Below are 15,969 nucleotides of genomic sequence, written 5' to 3' on the forward strand. Positions count from 1 at the left end.
ACTCCCATCTGAACCACATCCACACACATTAGAAGACCCATTTTTTTTTTTTTTTTTTCAATATCCTCTTTGGGACTACAGAGGGTAGGATGCCTAGTCCAATATCAGTCCCGTTTTTGTCACCTTTTAAAACTCAACTGGGAACACTCAGTGGCAGTATTTCTCCCATTCTCCCCTACCACAGGGTTCAGCGAAAAAGGAAATGAATATTCAGAGGTGGTACAGGACAGTATTATGAGTTGGAGGACAGCATAATGGAGGAACAGTTGCAGTATAATAAAGTAGCATAATTTCTCTATGAGTAAAGATTTCCTCTATCACAGACAAAATTATGTGTGACTCTGGTCCGTAGGGGCGCCCCATATAGACCCTAAAGTATGAGCTGCATGTTTCTGAGCAGCTTTTAACCCCACAAAAACATGCAGCCAAAACCCCAGACAGAAACATAATAATTAATAATGATAATAATGATAATTGATAATAATAATTAATAATTATGATAATAATAATTAATAATTATGATAATAATAATAATTCTGAACAATGGTACTACCAATAAGCTATGCTTTCTTTTATTCTATATATGTTTTACGAGCGTAGTAGAACACTAAATACGAATACATGACAAAAACCCAATAGGAAAATTGGGAGGGGGTGATGACATAATTCAACCCAACTTAATCTACCGATTGGGTTTTTGTCCGTTCACCCACTAAATACAGCTGGTGAGACATTATTCATTACTAACAGTTTAGAGTTTGCTTGAGTAAAACCAACTTCGGTTTCAATGTTTTATTTTCAATCTCCAAATACCAAATTATCTTTCCGTCGTTTATAGCAAGGTTGAATGATGAACTAAGAGATTGTAAACCTATTTGAATATTAGACATACTGTTGAAACTTTCTCAGATAAATCTAGATTTCTGCAAGTGAAGTCATATTCTAGTTATTCAAAAAGAGGTTGAAGGTAGGATGTGGGAGCAAAAATAGCCTAGTGTGATAACCCCTTCAGGCGCTTAGATTATTTTTTCTTAATCAGTGGAAATAGTTTAGTGGCATTCAGCATAAACATTGTCATGCAGCATGATACATGAAGCAACAGTGTTACTTCATTGAAAGCATGTCTTCTGGTTGAAGTTTGAAATCTGCATTCAGCATATGTGATGCATATCAGGGAAATTGTTGCCACGATGTTGCTACTCATGTACGAGTACAACTTGTAGTTGGCAGTTGCTGAAATAATAAAAATGAACTAGTTATTAGTTGGCAACAACAACAAAAGATGTTTTAGTACATTAAAACGGAGATAAACCTAAAGGGAGGGTATCATCGAGTTGAATGGGTCAGGATAAAACATGAAAAGGTATTGGGTAGTTTGGTTCTAACCTGCCCCAAAACCATCTTTGCCTCAGAGTTAAAGAGGACTTCTTTGGGGAACCGTGAACTTAAAAATTATTCACAATAAGGTGACTGAAGTATTTAACCACTGGATAGTTTAATTATTTTTTTCTTCACGGCCATTTTGTTTAATTCACACGTGTGCGGTACATTGCTACCAGGGTAAATTGAGCGCTATCAGGGTAATATGATAGGATATGAAAAAATATATAGAATTTTAAGGTAATATGACCACTGCAAAACCCACAGAAATTTGGTTATTTATTTTGGAGAGAGGGAGGGAGGTCCATTGTTCGTCAGTAATATTTTAGAATTATCTGATACGTTCTTGAGAAACTTTGCTGAGTCGTTGTGAGTCCGTCCGTCTGTGCGACCGGCCGGGTGCTTGGACATTCGCTACAGGGAGTTGTTAATGGTGTGTGAGGTGTAATACATGTTTCAATAAATCACGTACTGATATTATAGCCATGGACACTCCGTACACCACACCTCCCAGCTAAACGTAAACGCTCACCCTTCACTAAAAGTATGGTGAAAAGTGGGAAGATGATGTGAACTTCCAGGGTTGGCTGAGTAAAAGCAGTAAAGGAACAATTTTTTAATCACTGTAAAGCCTGCATTATAATGGAAAAACAGGGAAACCAGAAACTGAAAGACATGCAGGAACAATAAAGCATGTGAACAATGTAAGAACCCTGACCAATACAATGAATTTTATTTGCCACCCGTTTGTGATACAAGAAAAAAATTGTGAAAAGAGAATTAGTGGCTGTTGTCAGTGAATTTAATCTTCTTTTTTCAGTCATTGGATGTCTTTCTGTGATAAAGACAATGCATCCTGATTAATATCTAGCAAAAAAATTCAAATTGCGGGAAGACAGAATGCTCAGTAATAGTGAGGAATGTGTTGAGCAAGAAGCAGCTGAATGATTTGCTGGATCTACTAAGAAACAACTGCTTTTCCTTGATAGTGGATTTAGCAACAGACCGTGGCTGCATTAAACATCTATCTCTTGTATCTAGGGTTGCAACTGTGAAAGATGACTTATGTTTCTGATGCTTGTTCCCCTGGAAAGTGCCTTTATGAACATGCTAAGTCTGGTTCAGGGAAGCAGGATTCAAAAACATTTGATAGAATTCGCTGTTGATGGTGCCAGTGTAATGATAGGGGTAATTCATTTGCCATTCTTTTCACCTGTGTTTCGTATAGTTACAAAAAAAAAAAAAAAAAAGTGTTGAGGACCTGGCACATGATACAATTGTTTCGTCGCCAAAGCAGTCCATGGCTTTAAAGGATTTTCAGGAATTCACCAGTGAACCTCACAAGATTCTACATCCATCCAAGACACGATGGCTGTTACTACACAGTGTGGTGAAAAAATTGTGGAACAACTCTCGGCTCGAAAGCTGTTTTTCGCTCAAGCAGTGTAAGTGTTGGAGGATTGACTGTAAGCATCCCAGTCCATCTTACAAAAACAGAATTATCCTGTAAGTAAATTGAACTAAGAATTTCTAGATTATGTATTGCCTTTCAGCACTAGCAAAGATGAAAATTCAGGGACCTGGGTATTTTTGTGGAAGATATGTATTTGGTTAGTCGAGTAACTGCATCACTCAATACATGCCACCCAATCAAGAACCATGATCTTAAAAACCTCAAGCGAAGATGTCTTGCTTTTTATTTTGAGACTTCACAGGTTCTACACAGATTGTCAATGACCCATTGCTTGAATCGGTAAATTTATAGATGTGCATACCTACGCGATATAGGAATAAAAAATAATAATTTGTAAATTATAATGCATCAACATAATATACGTTATTTTTGGAAATCAATAACAACGTTGCTAAAAGGTATACATAAACGTAGGCACTTCGACTGCTTGAGACCCCATCTTTGTTTTGGTAGATGTGGAGGTCGAAGAAATTAAAGTATGATAAATTCATCTATTCTGACCTACCTACCTAACCTAACCTGCATTAAGTAATGCGGTACCTGTAATTCTAGAGGTCATCAGGGTCGTCGTTGTCTTCGACTCCGAGATTATTAAAAAAGATGGCGTCTAAAGGAGTCGACATGACTTCGCTTGTGCAAAGCAACGTTCTCTGTTATTGATTCCCGCCAAGAAAAGTTTCTATTACATTTATGTATTATAATTTACAATTATGAATTACAAAATGTAAATTTAATTTTATAATGCTGTATCGCGTAGGCGTGCAGTGCAAAGCATTAGATCCTCAATGTATTTTGATGAAAGACATAATATTGGCTAATGCTAATATTATGTTTCTCTGGTTGTATTCCCTTTGTTCCTCGAACTTTCTAGAATCTTGTAACGGTCCCGATTTGAACATTCGAATTCAGGCATCCGAGAAAGTTCTCCCGACATCGATTTGGGTAGTCTTTGGCATAAGTTTACCTTAAAAAAAAAATCGTAATTCTTTTAACTTGAATGAAGGCGCGGCACTGCGAATGTAGTTGATTTATTACGTAGCCTATGTTACGGACAGTCACGCTAGAAATAGGATGAACATTTGTCGGCAACACAACGCGAATTCTTTCATTCCAGTTGCCTTGTGATATATATGTTCAGTTCTACATTACATTTTTAGCAGTTATTTGTTGGTTGTTTTTATAACTCCGCCATGCACCAAGATGAATAAAATAGCCTGGTGGCAACCAGGGTAAAAGAGAAAGTGCCATTCGATTCGTAAAAGGTTGAACAGTTTATGCATGTTATTTGTTCATATTTGGAGTGTCTGATTTTGACAACACTTATACACTTGTTTTCCTGTGTAGCGAACAGGTGCAGCTCTGAAAGGCTGACACTCTGTCCAGTCTGATCCTAGGGTATCGCTCTTCAACTGTATTTCTTAAACTATTATAGACGGAGAGCTGACAACCAGCGACTGCTCCCATCCCTCTGCCACCTTCAGTTGGTGACAACAGTCCCACGCTAATACAACACAGGCAGCAGTCCAGTTTCTTCTCTGATAGATCTGTGGGAAGTCCAAAGGATTGTTACCAGTTATAGTGGGGCTGCGGGTTTTCCGCTTAGTAAAAATCGAGGCAACAGTTGATGAAAGGTGTATAGGATATCTACTCGGTGTTAGTGTAACTTGTATCCTACCAAGCTATTCAGAATGTAGCTTGTATCTTACCATGCTATTCAGATTGTAATTAATGCCCTATGCCAGGGGTTCTGAACCTTTTCCCCGTTACGTACCCCGGTTAACCTGACACAGAATATAAAATTATAATACTTTTGCCACTTACTCCCTCTGTTATCCCTTGTTATCACTGTCTTTGTTTCCCACTGTTAGTCCTGTTGACTTTTGTCGTCTTTGTGGTCCTCACTTATTGATATATCAACTCTCTTCCTTTTAGTTATAATCTAATGTCCAGGAGAATTAGATTTTAGAATGTTCTTTATCATTCTTCAGTTAATTCCTATACAGTATGCTAAAAAAAAGTCCCCCGATCCTACGTGAGCTTTGCAATGATGTAGTGGTGTCCCACAAGGTAGCATTTTAGGTCCGCTGTTGTTTCTTTTGTATGTGAATGACATGAAAGCTGCTGTTAACTGTAAACTGCTGTTGTATGCCGATGATTCAGCCCTAATAGTTTCTGGTAAAGATGTAAATAGGATTGAGACGTTACTTAGTGAAGAGTTAATGAATGTCAGCAAGTGGTTGATAGATAACAAATTGTCTCTACATCTAGGTAAAACAGAATCCATTCTCTTTGGCTCTAAACAAAAACTCAGTAATGCCCCCAACTTAATTATCCAATGTAATGATATTAGTATTCAACCTAAATCTGTTGTTAAATACCTCGGAACAGAAATTGATCAAAATGTGTCGGGAGAAGTTATGGCACAAAAAATAATTAAAAAAGTCAGCTCCTGAAATTTTTTTTTTTGGCAAGAATTAAAAAATACCTAGATGTAGAGACAATGAAGCTACTATCTTCAGCCCTGGTACAGTGTCATATTGATTATGCTTGTTCTTCTTGGTATAGCAGTCTAACTAAAAAATCTAAAATGAATCTTCAAATATGTCAAAACAAACTAATCAGGACTGTTTTGAAACTCCATCCTCGTACTCATCTAGATTATACTCATTTTAAACTGTTAAATTGGTTACCTGTTGAAAAACGTGTTGTTCAGTTAAAGCTTAATCATGTTCACCAAATTGTAAACGACTCTTGTCCCAGTTATTTGTCTGATACTTTTACACTTGTTAGAAATGCTCGTACCTTAAGAACTCGTTCTAGTCGGTCATCCGTTATTGTACCTAGGTTTAATAGTTTGTTAGGGAAAAGTTCGTTCAAATACACTGGTGCTATTGCTTGAAAATCTTTACCGATCAACATACAATCAATTGTTTCTAAAAGTAGTTTTAAAAAATCAGTTTAGACACTTTTTTCTGAAGAAAATAGTTTATATGTTTAATTTACACCTTTAATGCTAGTCATTTTTCTAAGTCATTTATTTTTTCTAGTCTGTACAGTCATATTTTTCATGTATGTCAATTTTGACGTTTTTTTTTCTAATCAACCTAGCTTTTATTATGACAATCTTTTCCTAGTTAATATGTCATTTTTTATGAGGACCACAGTGGAAATAAGTCTTTTGACTTTCTGTGCCATCCTCGGATGTACAATTATATTTACTATGTATAATACGAGTCTTACCTGTATTGTATTTTATTGTATGTATGATTGAATCCGAATAAAATAAAATAAAATAAAATGAAATTTATTTTATTTATTCATTTATTTATTTTCATTTTTTATTCATTTATTTATTCTATTTTTTATTTATCTATTTATTTTTATTTACTTATTTATTTTATTATTATTATTATTAATATATATATATTTTTTCAATGATCTCTAACTTTATGTTTAAGAGCCTCCCCAAGGGGCGTGATATTACAATTATGAACCAATTGAATTTTTTCCACCCTTTCACCAATTAGATTCGTCGTTACAAGTCTATACGGCAATATTGTTAACTTAGAATAATCTAGAGTCTCTGCGTAATTCTCATTTAGGTACAAAGGAATGTCATGTCAGCAATACACCCGAGCCCCTGACCATTGTTTATCAACAATGCAGAAAGGCGGACCTAGGCAACTCGCTCGCTTGCTCGTTATGTTTTTATAAACAACTAACTCATGAAATATAACATCCGTCTTCTATCCCACTTTATCTTTTGTACCAGCCTCTTACAACATATGACTAAATATAGCAGACTGAAAGACTTAAAGCTGCTAAATCCCCGGGTTCAGACGAAAAGTTTCCGAGAGTGCTTAAGGAGTGTAAATTTGAAATCTGCGACCAGTTAACTGAAATATTTTATCAATCGGTAGACACTGGTTTTGTGCCTACTGCTTGGGGACAGGCAAACGTTTTTCCTGTTTTTAAGAAGGGAGATAGATCGTCTATATGCAGCTACAGGCCAATCAGTTTGACATCGGTTATAGGTAAAATGCTTGAATCAATAATAGTAAATAGACATCGAGAGACATACTTTAATTCGTGACACACAGCATGGTTTCTCCAACGGTAAGTCATGTGTGACTATCCTTTTACACTAGAGTATATAAGGCGTCAGATAACAATGATAATTACGATGTGATATACCTTGACTTTGGCAAAGCGTTCAACAGAGAGTACTAAATAATATCGAAGCCCATGGATAGGAGTAAAAGTGTTAGAATGGATTAGAGCTTGGACCAGTAACAGAAAACAGCGGGTCACCATAAATGGAGAAATCTAGGTGGAGCAATATTACTAGTGGGGGATTCCCCAGGGCTCGTTTTTGGGTCCCTTGTGGTTCATTATGTACATAAACGACTTAGACGATGGGATAAATAGTGATATTAGTAAGTTCGTGGATGACACTAATTAGGTCAGGAGACGACGCAGAGATTCTGCAAGATGATCTTAAATTGTTCACATGGTGAAATGGCAAATGACCTTCAATAACTCTTAAGTGTGGCATGTTAAACATAGGGTTACACAACCCCGAGATACAGCTTAGATAACACGTTTTTAGAGAAAACTGAGTGTGAGAGAGACTTGGGAGTTCTAGAAAGTCCGGACCTTAAAACCTGGAAACAGTGCGTTAGTACCAGGAATAAAGCTAACAGAGCATTAGGTTTCATTGCTAGGACGGTAACGAATAGAAGTGCAGAGGTAATTATCAAACTCTATCTAGCGATAGTTAGACCCATCCTTGACTATGCGGTACATTTTTCGTCTCCGTCCTACAGAATGGACATAAATTCACTAGAACCAGTACAGAGAAGAATGACCAAAATGATACATGGACTCAGAAATTTGCCTCACAAAGAGAGGCTTAGACATCTTAATTTAAACTCTGGAAAGACGCAGAGTGCGGGGTGATCTAATAGAGGTGTTCAAGTGAATCAAAGACTAACAAAAGTGATGCAAACAAGGTCATGATATTAAAACAACAGGGCAGGATTCGCAGTAATGGATTTAAACTGGACAACTTTAGATTTAAGAAGGGAATAGGCAAGAATTGGTTTACGAATGGAATAGACTTAGTAACCATGTAGTGAGCGCTGAAACTATCAGTTGTTAGAAACGGTTAGACAACTTTATGGATCGGGATGACAGGTGGTGATGGATATGGAACTGCCTTGTGTAGGCCTTATAGTCTCTTGCAGTCTCCTTCATTCTTATGTTCTTATAATGATACCGCAATGGATATCAATTGGTTCAAATTGTAATGACTTTATTTATTATTTAACCATTAGCATTAAAAAATGCACTGTGGTACTACATATGCAGTAGTGAAACTGTAGTTACTTTAGCTATTCATCTAAGTAACCCAGTAAACCTTCCCGCTAACCCCAAGTTGAGAACCCCTGTGCTATGCTGTTCGGAATGTAGCACTCATCCTACCAAAAATTTCAGCCAGAAAAGTTGAAATAATATACTCGTATATACCTTTCTACCATATTGGTCATCCCAACACTCGACAAGTAAGTAATTTCAAGGATATCACAACCCCAATTTACTGTTCAGTCGTCCATCCACATCCGCATAGGTGAAAAGATCATTCCCCGACCTGACCGATTTGACAGCCTGGCATCCCTTCTGCATCCCCAGACGTAGTTGTTCTGTTACTTTATTGTTTATAAAAGCACATAACCGTCACATTTCTTGCAGCTTTCTAGCTTTTTAGTGATATCACGTCTGAGCAGAAACTTCGATGCAAGTTCTATACTACGCGTCAATACCCCAGAGGTACCCGCAACACACTCTAATTGAGGCGCGCCGGGCACTAGACTCGTTCCACTGTCCTCCCAGCAGTGGTGATTGGTCATGTGCAACAGAAGACCCACCAAACCGCCTCACTCATCATGTCACTGAAATTGCAAGTTTATTGGCGTTGTGAAGACGTTAGAAAATAACAGATGTTGTAAATAGAACAAAATTGAGATGGGCTGGGCATGTGGCGCGTATGGAGGACCGTAGAATTCCAAAACGAGTTAAGATGGGTAAAATGCCAGGAAGAAGATCCAGAGGGAGACCTCGAATGAGATGGATGGACGGTGTGGATGCGGAGATGGACAGAAGAGGAATAAATAAAGCAACCTGGATGGAAGCAGCACAGGACCAAAGGACATGGAGAGGATTACTGTTGGCGGACCAGAATCTACCTGAGGTTCAAGATCCAGCGAAGTGTGAGTGTGAAGACATTATTCAACTAATAGAACTGTACAAGGATAAAATGTGCCTGTGGCAAGTGAAACATCACATCTACAAAGACAGAAGTACCAGGTATGAACAGAGTAGCGTGCGTCATTCACCCACAACAATGCGTCGCCGTTTGAACACAGGACGGGTAAAAAGAGCGCGCTTTTCACTCCGGCGCCAAGCTATCCTGACTTAAAAGACGCGTAGTGTGACGTGGCCTTGTACAGTCCAATCAGTTGAATAACGTCCTCGCGACACCCGTAGAGCTGCGAGTTCTGTGACATGTTCCCCATGATTTTATGCGTAGTGTGACGGGGGCATTGTGGCGTTGGTAAAGTCGGAACTTATGATCGTTGACAAAAACAAAAAAGTGAATAAAGACATGTAGATATAAATAAAAAGATAAATCAATCAAATCGATTCACGGTACGCCATACAGCGTTGCAGTCTATAGATGCCGCCTGCCAAACGATACGGTGATTATGCATAAGCCCGTCGTAAAGTGCCGATAGAGTGCGCTCGAGTCACGAGAGCATGCATGACGTAGTTTGCACGCACGCATGTTTGCAGCCAAGATCTAAGAATATAAGGTCTAACCACTTCCGACCGAATTTCGAGGGAGTTGGCGCAGTGAGCCCGTGAACGTCACTTGGCTGTTCAAAGTGGGGTTAGCGGGTCCTATAGCTGTCAGTTGAAGTTGGTCCGTCGTTCGAAAATGACGTCGCCTTCGCTCGCACCGCTCCACTCAATTATTTATATTCTGACAAATATTATATAAAATATATATATAATATATATAAAATATTATAGTTCCTGTCTATATATGAATATATAATATATATGATATATAATATATATATATAATATATAAAATATTATAGTTCCTGTCATCCTTGGCGTTTCACAGTTTTCTTCAATGTATCACAAAGAGAAAATGGACGCATCTAAATGACGTCAGAAGCTGCGCAGAACTACTCCAGCGATTAGACCTGTTTACTTAGACCTTGTTTGCAGCAATGCTCGACTCCGTTTGACTTCAATCGTATGAAAATTATGGAAACTATCATCAGAGATGCTATCGAACATCATTTAGAAAGTAACTCTTTGATAAATGATAGCCAGTATGGTTTCATACGGTAACGTTCTTGCGTGACTAAGTTACTCAAATTCTACAACACAGTTATCTCGATTTATGACAAAAGACACAATATAGATTTAATATATCTAGACTTTGCAAAAGCTTTTGATACCGTCCCCCACGAAAAACTACTTACTAGATTAGCTTCACACGGAATAAGTGTGTAGCCTATTAAGTTGGACTAGTAATTCGTTGAATGATCGAAAACAGAGATGGATGGAAAAATGTTACAAGTGGAGTTGCTCAGGGTTCCGTTCTTGGGCCACTTCTATTTATAGTATATATAAATGATATAGACCATGGACTAAAATCTACTGTTTCCAAATTTGCAGATGATACAAAATTGTGCGGAATGGCAAATGATCACTCAAACCAATTGGATATTCAAGAAGATTTAGATAAATTACAGCAATGGTCTGAAAAGTGGCTAATGAAATTTAACACAAGTAAATGCAAGGTAATGCACATAGGTAAAAATAGCAATAAGTACGATTACAAGTTATTTGGAAATTCATTAACAAAAGTGGATAGTGAAAAGGATCTCGGCGTAATTATCAGTAACGATCTCAAATCATCCAAGCAGTGTATTTCGGCCCCTGAGAAATCAAATAAGATTCTAGGACTGATTGCGAGATCTTTTGACTTCAAAAGTCCATCACTCATTAACAAGCTATATAAATCGTTAGTTCTTCCACATTTGGAATATGCTGTTTCCGCATGGTCACCGAATCTCATTAAAGACATTGACAGACTGGAAAAAGTACAACAGCGTGCTACAAAACTTATTCCAAATATCAAAAATAAATCATACGAAAATCGACCAAAACATATTAATCTGTTTTCCCTGAAAAAGCGTAGACTCAGAGGTGACTTGATACATGTCTTTAAGATACTAAAGGGAATTGACAACATCAAAAGTGACAACATTTTCACATTGAATGAGAATCAGACAAGAGATAATGGTCTCAAACAGTAAGTACGATTACAAGTTATTTGGAAATTCGTTAACAAAAGTGGATAGTGAAAAAGATCTCGGCGTAATTATCAGTAACGACCTCAAATCATCCAAGCAATGTATTTCAGCCTCTGAGAAAGCAAATAAGATTCTGGGACTGATTGCGCGATCTTTTGATTTCAAAAGTCCATCACTCATTAACAAGCTATATAAATCGTTAGTTCGTCCACATTTGGAATATGCTGTTTCCGTATGACCACCAAATCTCATTAAATACATTGACAGACTGGAAAAAGTACAACGGCAAGCCACAAAACTGATTCCAAATATCAAAAATAAATCATACGAAAATCGACTAAAGCACATGAATCTGTTTTCCCTAAAAAAGCGTAGACTCAGAGGTGACTTGATACAGGTCTTTAAGATTTTAAAGGGAATTGACAACATCAAAAGTGACAACATTTTCACATTGAATGAGAATCAGACAAGAAACAATGGTCTCAAACTGTCCGGAAATAGATTCAATTTGGAAGTAGGTAGAAACAACTTTGCCAACCGTGTAGTTAATGAATGGAATAAACTTCCTGCACAGATAGTCCAATGTAGTTCAGTTCGAAGCTTTAAGAATCATTTAGATAAACACCTAAGTAAGATGCTGTAATGATTATAATTTATCTTATATTATTTTTGTTTTGTTATCATTTGTCTCTGATTTTCATTTATCATTAGTTATATGTCAATTTATTATTTACTATTTACCTGTTTGTTTATTATTTTAACTATACCTATGCATTTATTTATGTATTTTATTTGTTATTGACATTATTATAATTTTTATTTATTATTTTATTATTAATATGATTTTTTTTTTTTTTTTTTTTTTTTGCATCCGACCTAGATATGGATCAAAAGGTCTCCTGTCGGCATGCTCCGCCTTTGTAATCCTTTGTAATCAAACTGCCCGGAAATAGATTCAGTTTGGAAGTGGGTAGAAACAACTTTGCCAACCGTGTAGTTAATGAATGGAATAAACTTCCTGCAGAGGCAGTGCAGCAAAGTTCAGTTCGAAGCTGTAATGCCGCGTCCACACGGTCGAGCTGTGCCTGGCAGACTTTGCCCTTACCGGGCAAAGTCCGCAGACTCTGCCCGCAAAGTGTCCACACGGCTGACGATGGTGGTTGGAGGTTAGTTGGCCGCAATCAGAGGTTGGGAGGGAGTGATTCAGTGCGGTACGATAACCATGGTTCCCGCCATACTTGGAAAGAAGGTAGCTCTTTACAGCATTATAATTGCTGCCTGCATTAAAAAGAAAAACAAAAAATCACGGAGACATGCCTGATGCCGGGAGTGGTTACAAAGACGTGATTTAATGGGAAGCTCAGTGACAATCCTACGTGAATTGCAGGATGAAAATGAAAAATTGTTTTGCAGTTACATGAGAATGAACATAAGCAGCTTTACTTTTCTCCTTTCGAAAGTGGAGCCATATATACAAAGGCAAGAGACAAATATGAGGAAAAGCATAGCACCAATAGCACGTCTTGTCGAGACCAGTACACACTAGTACTAGGTGCGGACATGGTAGTAAGGTAACTTCGGTCTGTACTGAGCGGGTTTGCTAACTTTGCTCGCACCTCACCTCATGCGTTTGGCAGCGATGTCAGCCCTCCATCCACTGCCCGCAAATGGCGCCGGGAACGGACAGTTTGATGGTTTGCCCGATGAAATTGCCCGTTGTCGAGCAAAGCCCTCGTGCCCGGCGGACAGTGCTCGACCGTGTGGACGTGGCTTTATTCTGCAGTGCACTTGAAACCACAACAAAAGCTGATGTCATGGAAAATGTTTCAACTTTTTTTCCAAGACGAAGATCTTCAATGAGAAAACGTGTGTGGGGTTTGTACGGATGGGGCACCGGCTATGCTGAGATCGAAATCAGGATTCCAATCGAGAGTGAAGAAGCTAGCACCTCAAGCAAAGGGCATCCACTGCATGATTCACCGATACGCTCTCGCCAGTAAGACTCCCCCTGCCTCTGTAGGAAGTGCTTAAATCTGTAATAGAAATTGTAAATTATGTAAAGACTCAAGCACTCAACACTCGTCTATTCAAAGAACTATGCAAAGACATGAATGCTGACCACGAAGTCCTTCTCTTCTACACAGCAGTACGTTGGTTGTAGAAAGAAAAGGTTATTAATCGTGTCTATGAAATGAAAGATGAAATAAAGCTATTCCTGGGGACTCAAGGAAGGAAAGGTCTTGTTGTTCACTTCGAAGATGAAGCATGGAATAAAAGGGTTGCGTACCTAGCCGATCTTTTTGACCAGCTGAATAAGCTCAATTTGAAGCTTCAAGGAAGGGAAACACATGCTCTCCTTTTTCAAGATAGTCTTCGGGCCTTTGTTTCCAAACTGCAGAACTGGCGTCGGAAAACCAATCTTGGAAACATCACTATGTTTGAAAAACTTTGTGGAATGATTGATGAGTCTCAGCTCCAACTGGATCAGTTCCTCAAGGATGAGATTACCGAACATCTTCAGTCTCTAGAAAAGGAAGTCGAGTGTTACTTCCCTGAGCTATCACAGGGACAAGAGGCCCTGGTAAGGAACCCATTTTCTACTGAGCTTGATGTATCCAGCATCCTAAATGAAATCCAAGATGAATTTCTGGATCTAAGGAACGACTCTTCAGCTCATGATCTCTTCAAGGTGAAATCAGTGACTCAGTTCTGGTGCACTATGTATCAGTCATACTCCAAAGTCAGCATGATAGCTTTACGTGTCCTTGTTCCATTTGCTTCTACATACTTGTGTGAGGCAGGATTTTCCACTCTTGTCAATATAAAAACAAAGAATAGGAACAGATTGGATGTTGGAGATGACATGAGACTGGCTCTAACAAACTTTCGGCCACGAATTTCAAAGCTTGCTGCTGAAATGCAAGATCAGGCATCCCACTAACTGGGTTGGATAGCTGTTCAAACGTATGTTAATATCATTTTAAGAAATATATGTTCTTTTTGTGAATTCAGGTTGGACCAATGTGATTTAATTTGCTAATAAATAATTACAGCATTTTTCAGTATTTTCTCAGATGTTCCTTTTCCTCTCCTTAACAGAAAATCAAAGAAAAAATAAGCTGATGATAGTAAGCCCTAAGTGGGGGGTCACATGGGTTTCAAATGTTTAGATAAGGAGTCGCGAGTGCAAAAAGGTTGGGAACCCTTGATTTAGATAAACACCTAAGCAAGATGCTGTAATGTCTCATTTATTTCATATTATTTGTTTGTTTTGTTATCATTTGTCCGTTTGTTTATTATTATTTACTTGATTCTCATTTATTATTAGTTATATGTCAATTTATTATTATTTACTATTTACCTGTTTATTTATTTAACTATATCTATACATTTATGTATTTTATTTATTATTTCCATTATTGTATTTTTATTTATTTATTATTTCCATTATTGTATTTTTATTTATTTATCATTATTATGATTTTTTCGCATCCGACCTAGATATGGACCTAAATGTCTCCTGTCGGCATGCTCCGCCTTTGTAATCCTTTGTAATGTGTATGCAAGCCCTTCACCTTTCGTATACGCTCACTATATATTTGATTGTCATTTTCTTATTTTTCTTCATGCCCATGAAATAAAGGAATCGGAAATATTTGACCTAGATATTCAGTTGTTCACATCATGTATTAAATTTTGGAGACATATTTCCTCCCACATACGTTACTCGGCTTTCTTCGCGCACTACATCGAGCACATCTGGCAGAAGTGTGAGGATTTTTTTAATGTAAGATAATTCCCACATACCCGCAACTTCTTTCGTGAATTTCGTTGGTAATTAATTAGCATTTGGTCTAAATATCTAATGACATACTAAATAAGAACTTACGTTTAACTATATTACAAAGGATTACAAAGGCGGAGCATGCCGACAGGAGACCTTTTGGTCCATATCTAGGTCGGATGCGAAAAAAATCATGATAATAATAAAATAATAAATAAAAACTTTAATAATGTAAATAACAAATAAAATACACAAATATATGCATAGGTATAGTTAAATAATAAACAAACAGGTAAATAGTAAATAATGAATTGACATAACTAATAATAAATAAAAATCAGACAGAGAAATGATAACAAAACAAAAATAAATAATATGAAATATATGTACTATAAAAATAAACTGTGACGGTTTTGACGATTATACGACGAGGTGGTCGCCCAGTGCCTAGCACTTATATGGTAAATCGCGGACACCCGTGGATGATGATCGTTGAGCAATGGACGATCATCGTTGAGCAATGGACGATCATCGTTGAGCCGTGGACGATCATCGTTGAGCAATAAACGATCATCGTTGAGCCATGGACGATCATCGTTGAGCAATGGACGATCATCGTTGAGCCATGGACGATCATCGTTGAGCCATGGACGATCATCGTTGAGCCATGGACGATCATCGTTGAACCATGGACGATCATCGTTGAACCATGGACGATCATCGTTGGGCCGTGGACGATCATCGTTGAGCCGTGGATGATCGTTGAGCCGTGAACGATCATCGTTGAGCAATGGACGATCATCGTTGAGCTATGGACTATCATCGTTGGATCAAGAACGATCATCGTAGAGCCATGGACGATCATCGTTGAGCCGTGTACGATCATTGTTGAGCCATGGACGATCATCGTTGAGCCGTGGACGATCATCGTTGAACAA

General features: G+C 37.8%; 1 protein-coding gene across 1 annotated transcript; it reads left to right on the forward strand.

Annotated features, from left to right (window-relative positions):
• The first annotated feature begins 13,438 nt into the window (after positions 1-13,438).
• LOC143034822 (zinc finger BED domain-containing protein 5-like) lies at positions 13,439-14,188 on the forward strand. The gene has a single exon (XM_076201167.1). The coding sequence runs from the start codon at positions 13,439-13,441 to the stop codon at positions 14,186-14,188; it is 750 nt and encodes a 249-aa protein (XP_076057282.1).
• Positions 14,189-15,969: the final 1,781 nt, after the last annotated feature.

Source organism: Oratosquilla oratoria, chromosome 18 (genome assembly GCF_046742065.1).
Source record: "Oratosquilla oratoria isolate Oo_2021 chromosome 18, ASM4674206v1, whole genome shotgun sequence".
NCBI lineage: Eukaryota > Metazoa > Arthropoda > Malacostraca > Stomatopoda > Squillidae > Oratosquilla > Oratosquilla oratoria.

Excerpts from the sequence above, each read along its gene's own strand:
- LOC143034822 (XM_076201167.1), top strand. The coding sequence starts at position 13,439 with ATGAAAGATGAAATAAAGCTATTCCTGGGGACTCAAGGAAGGAAAGGT.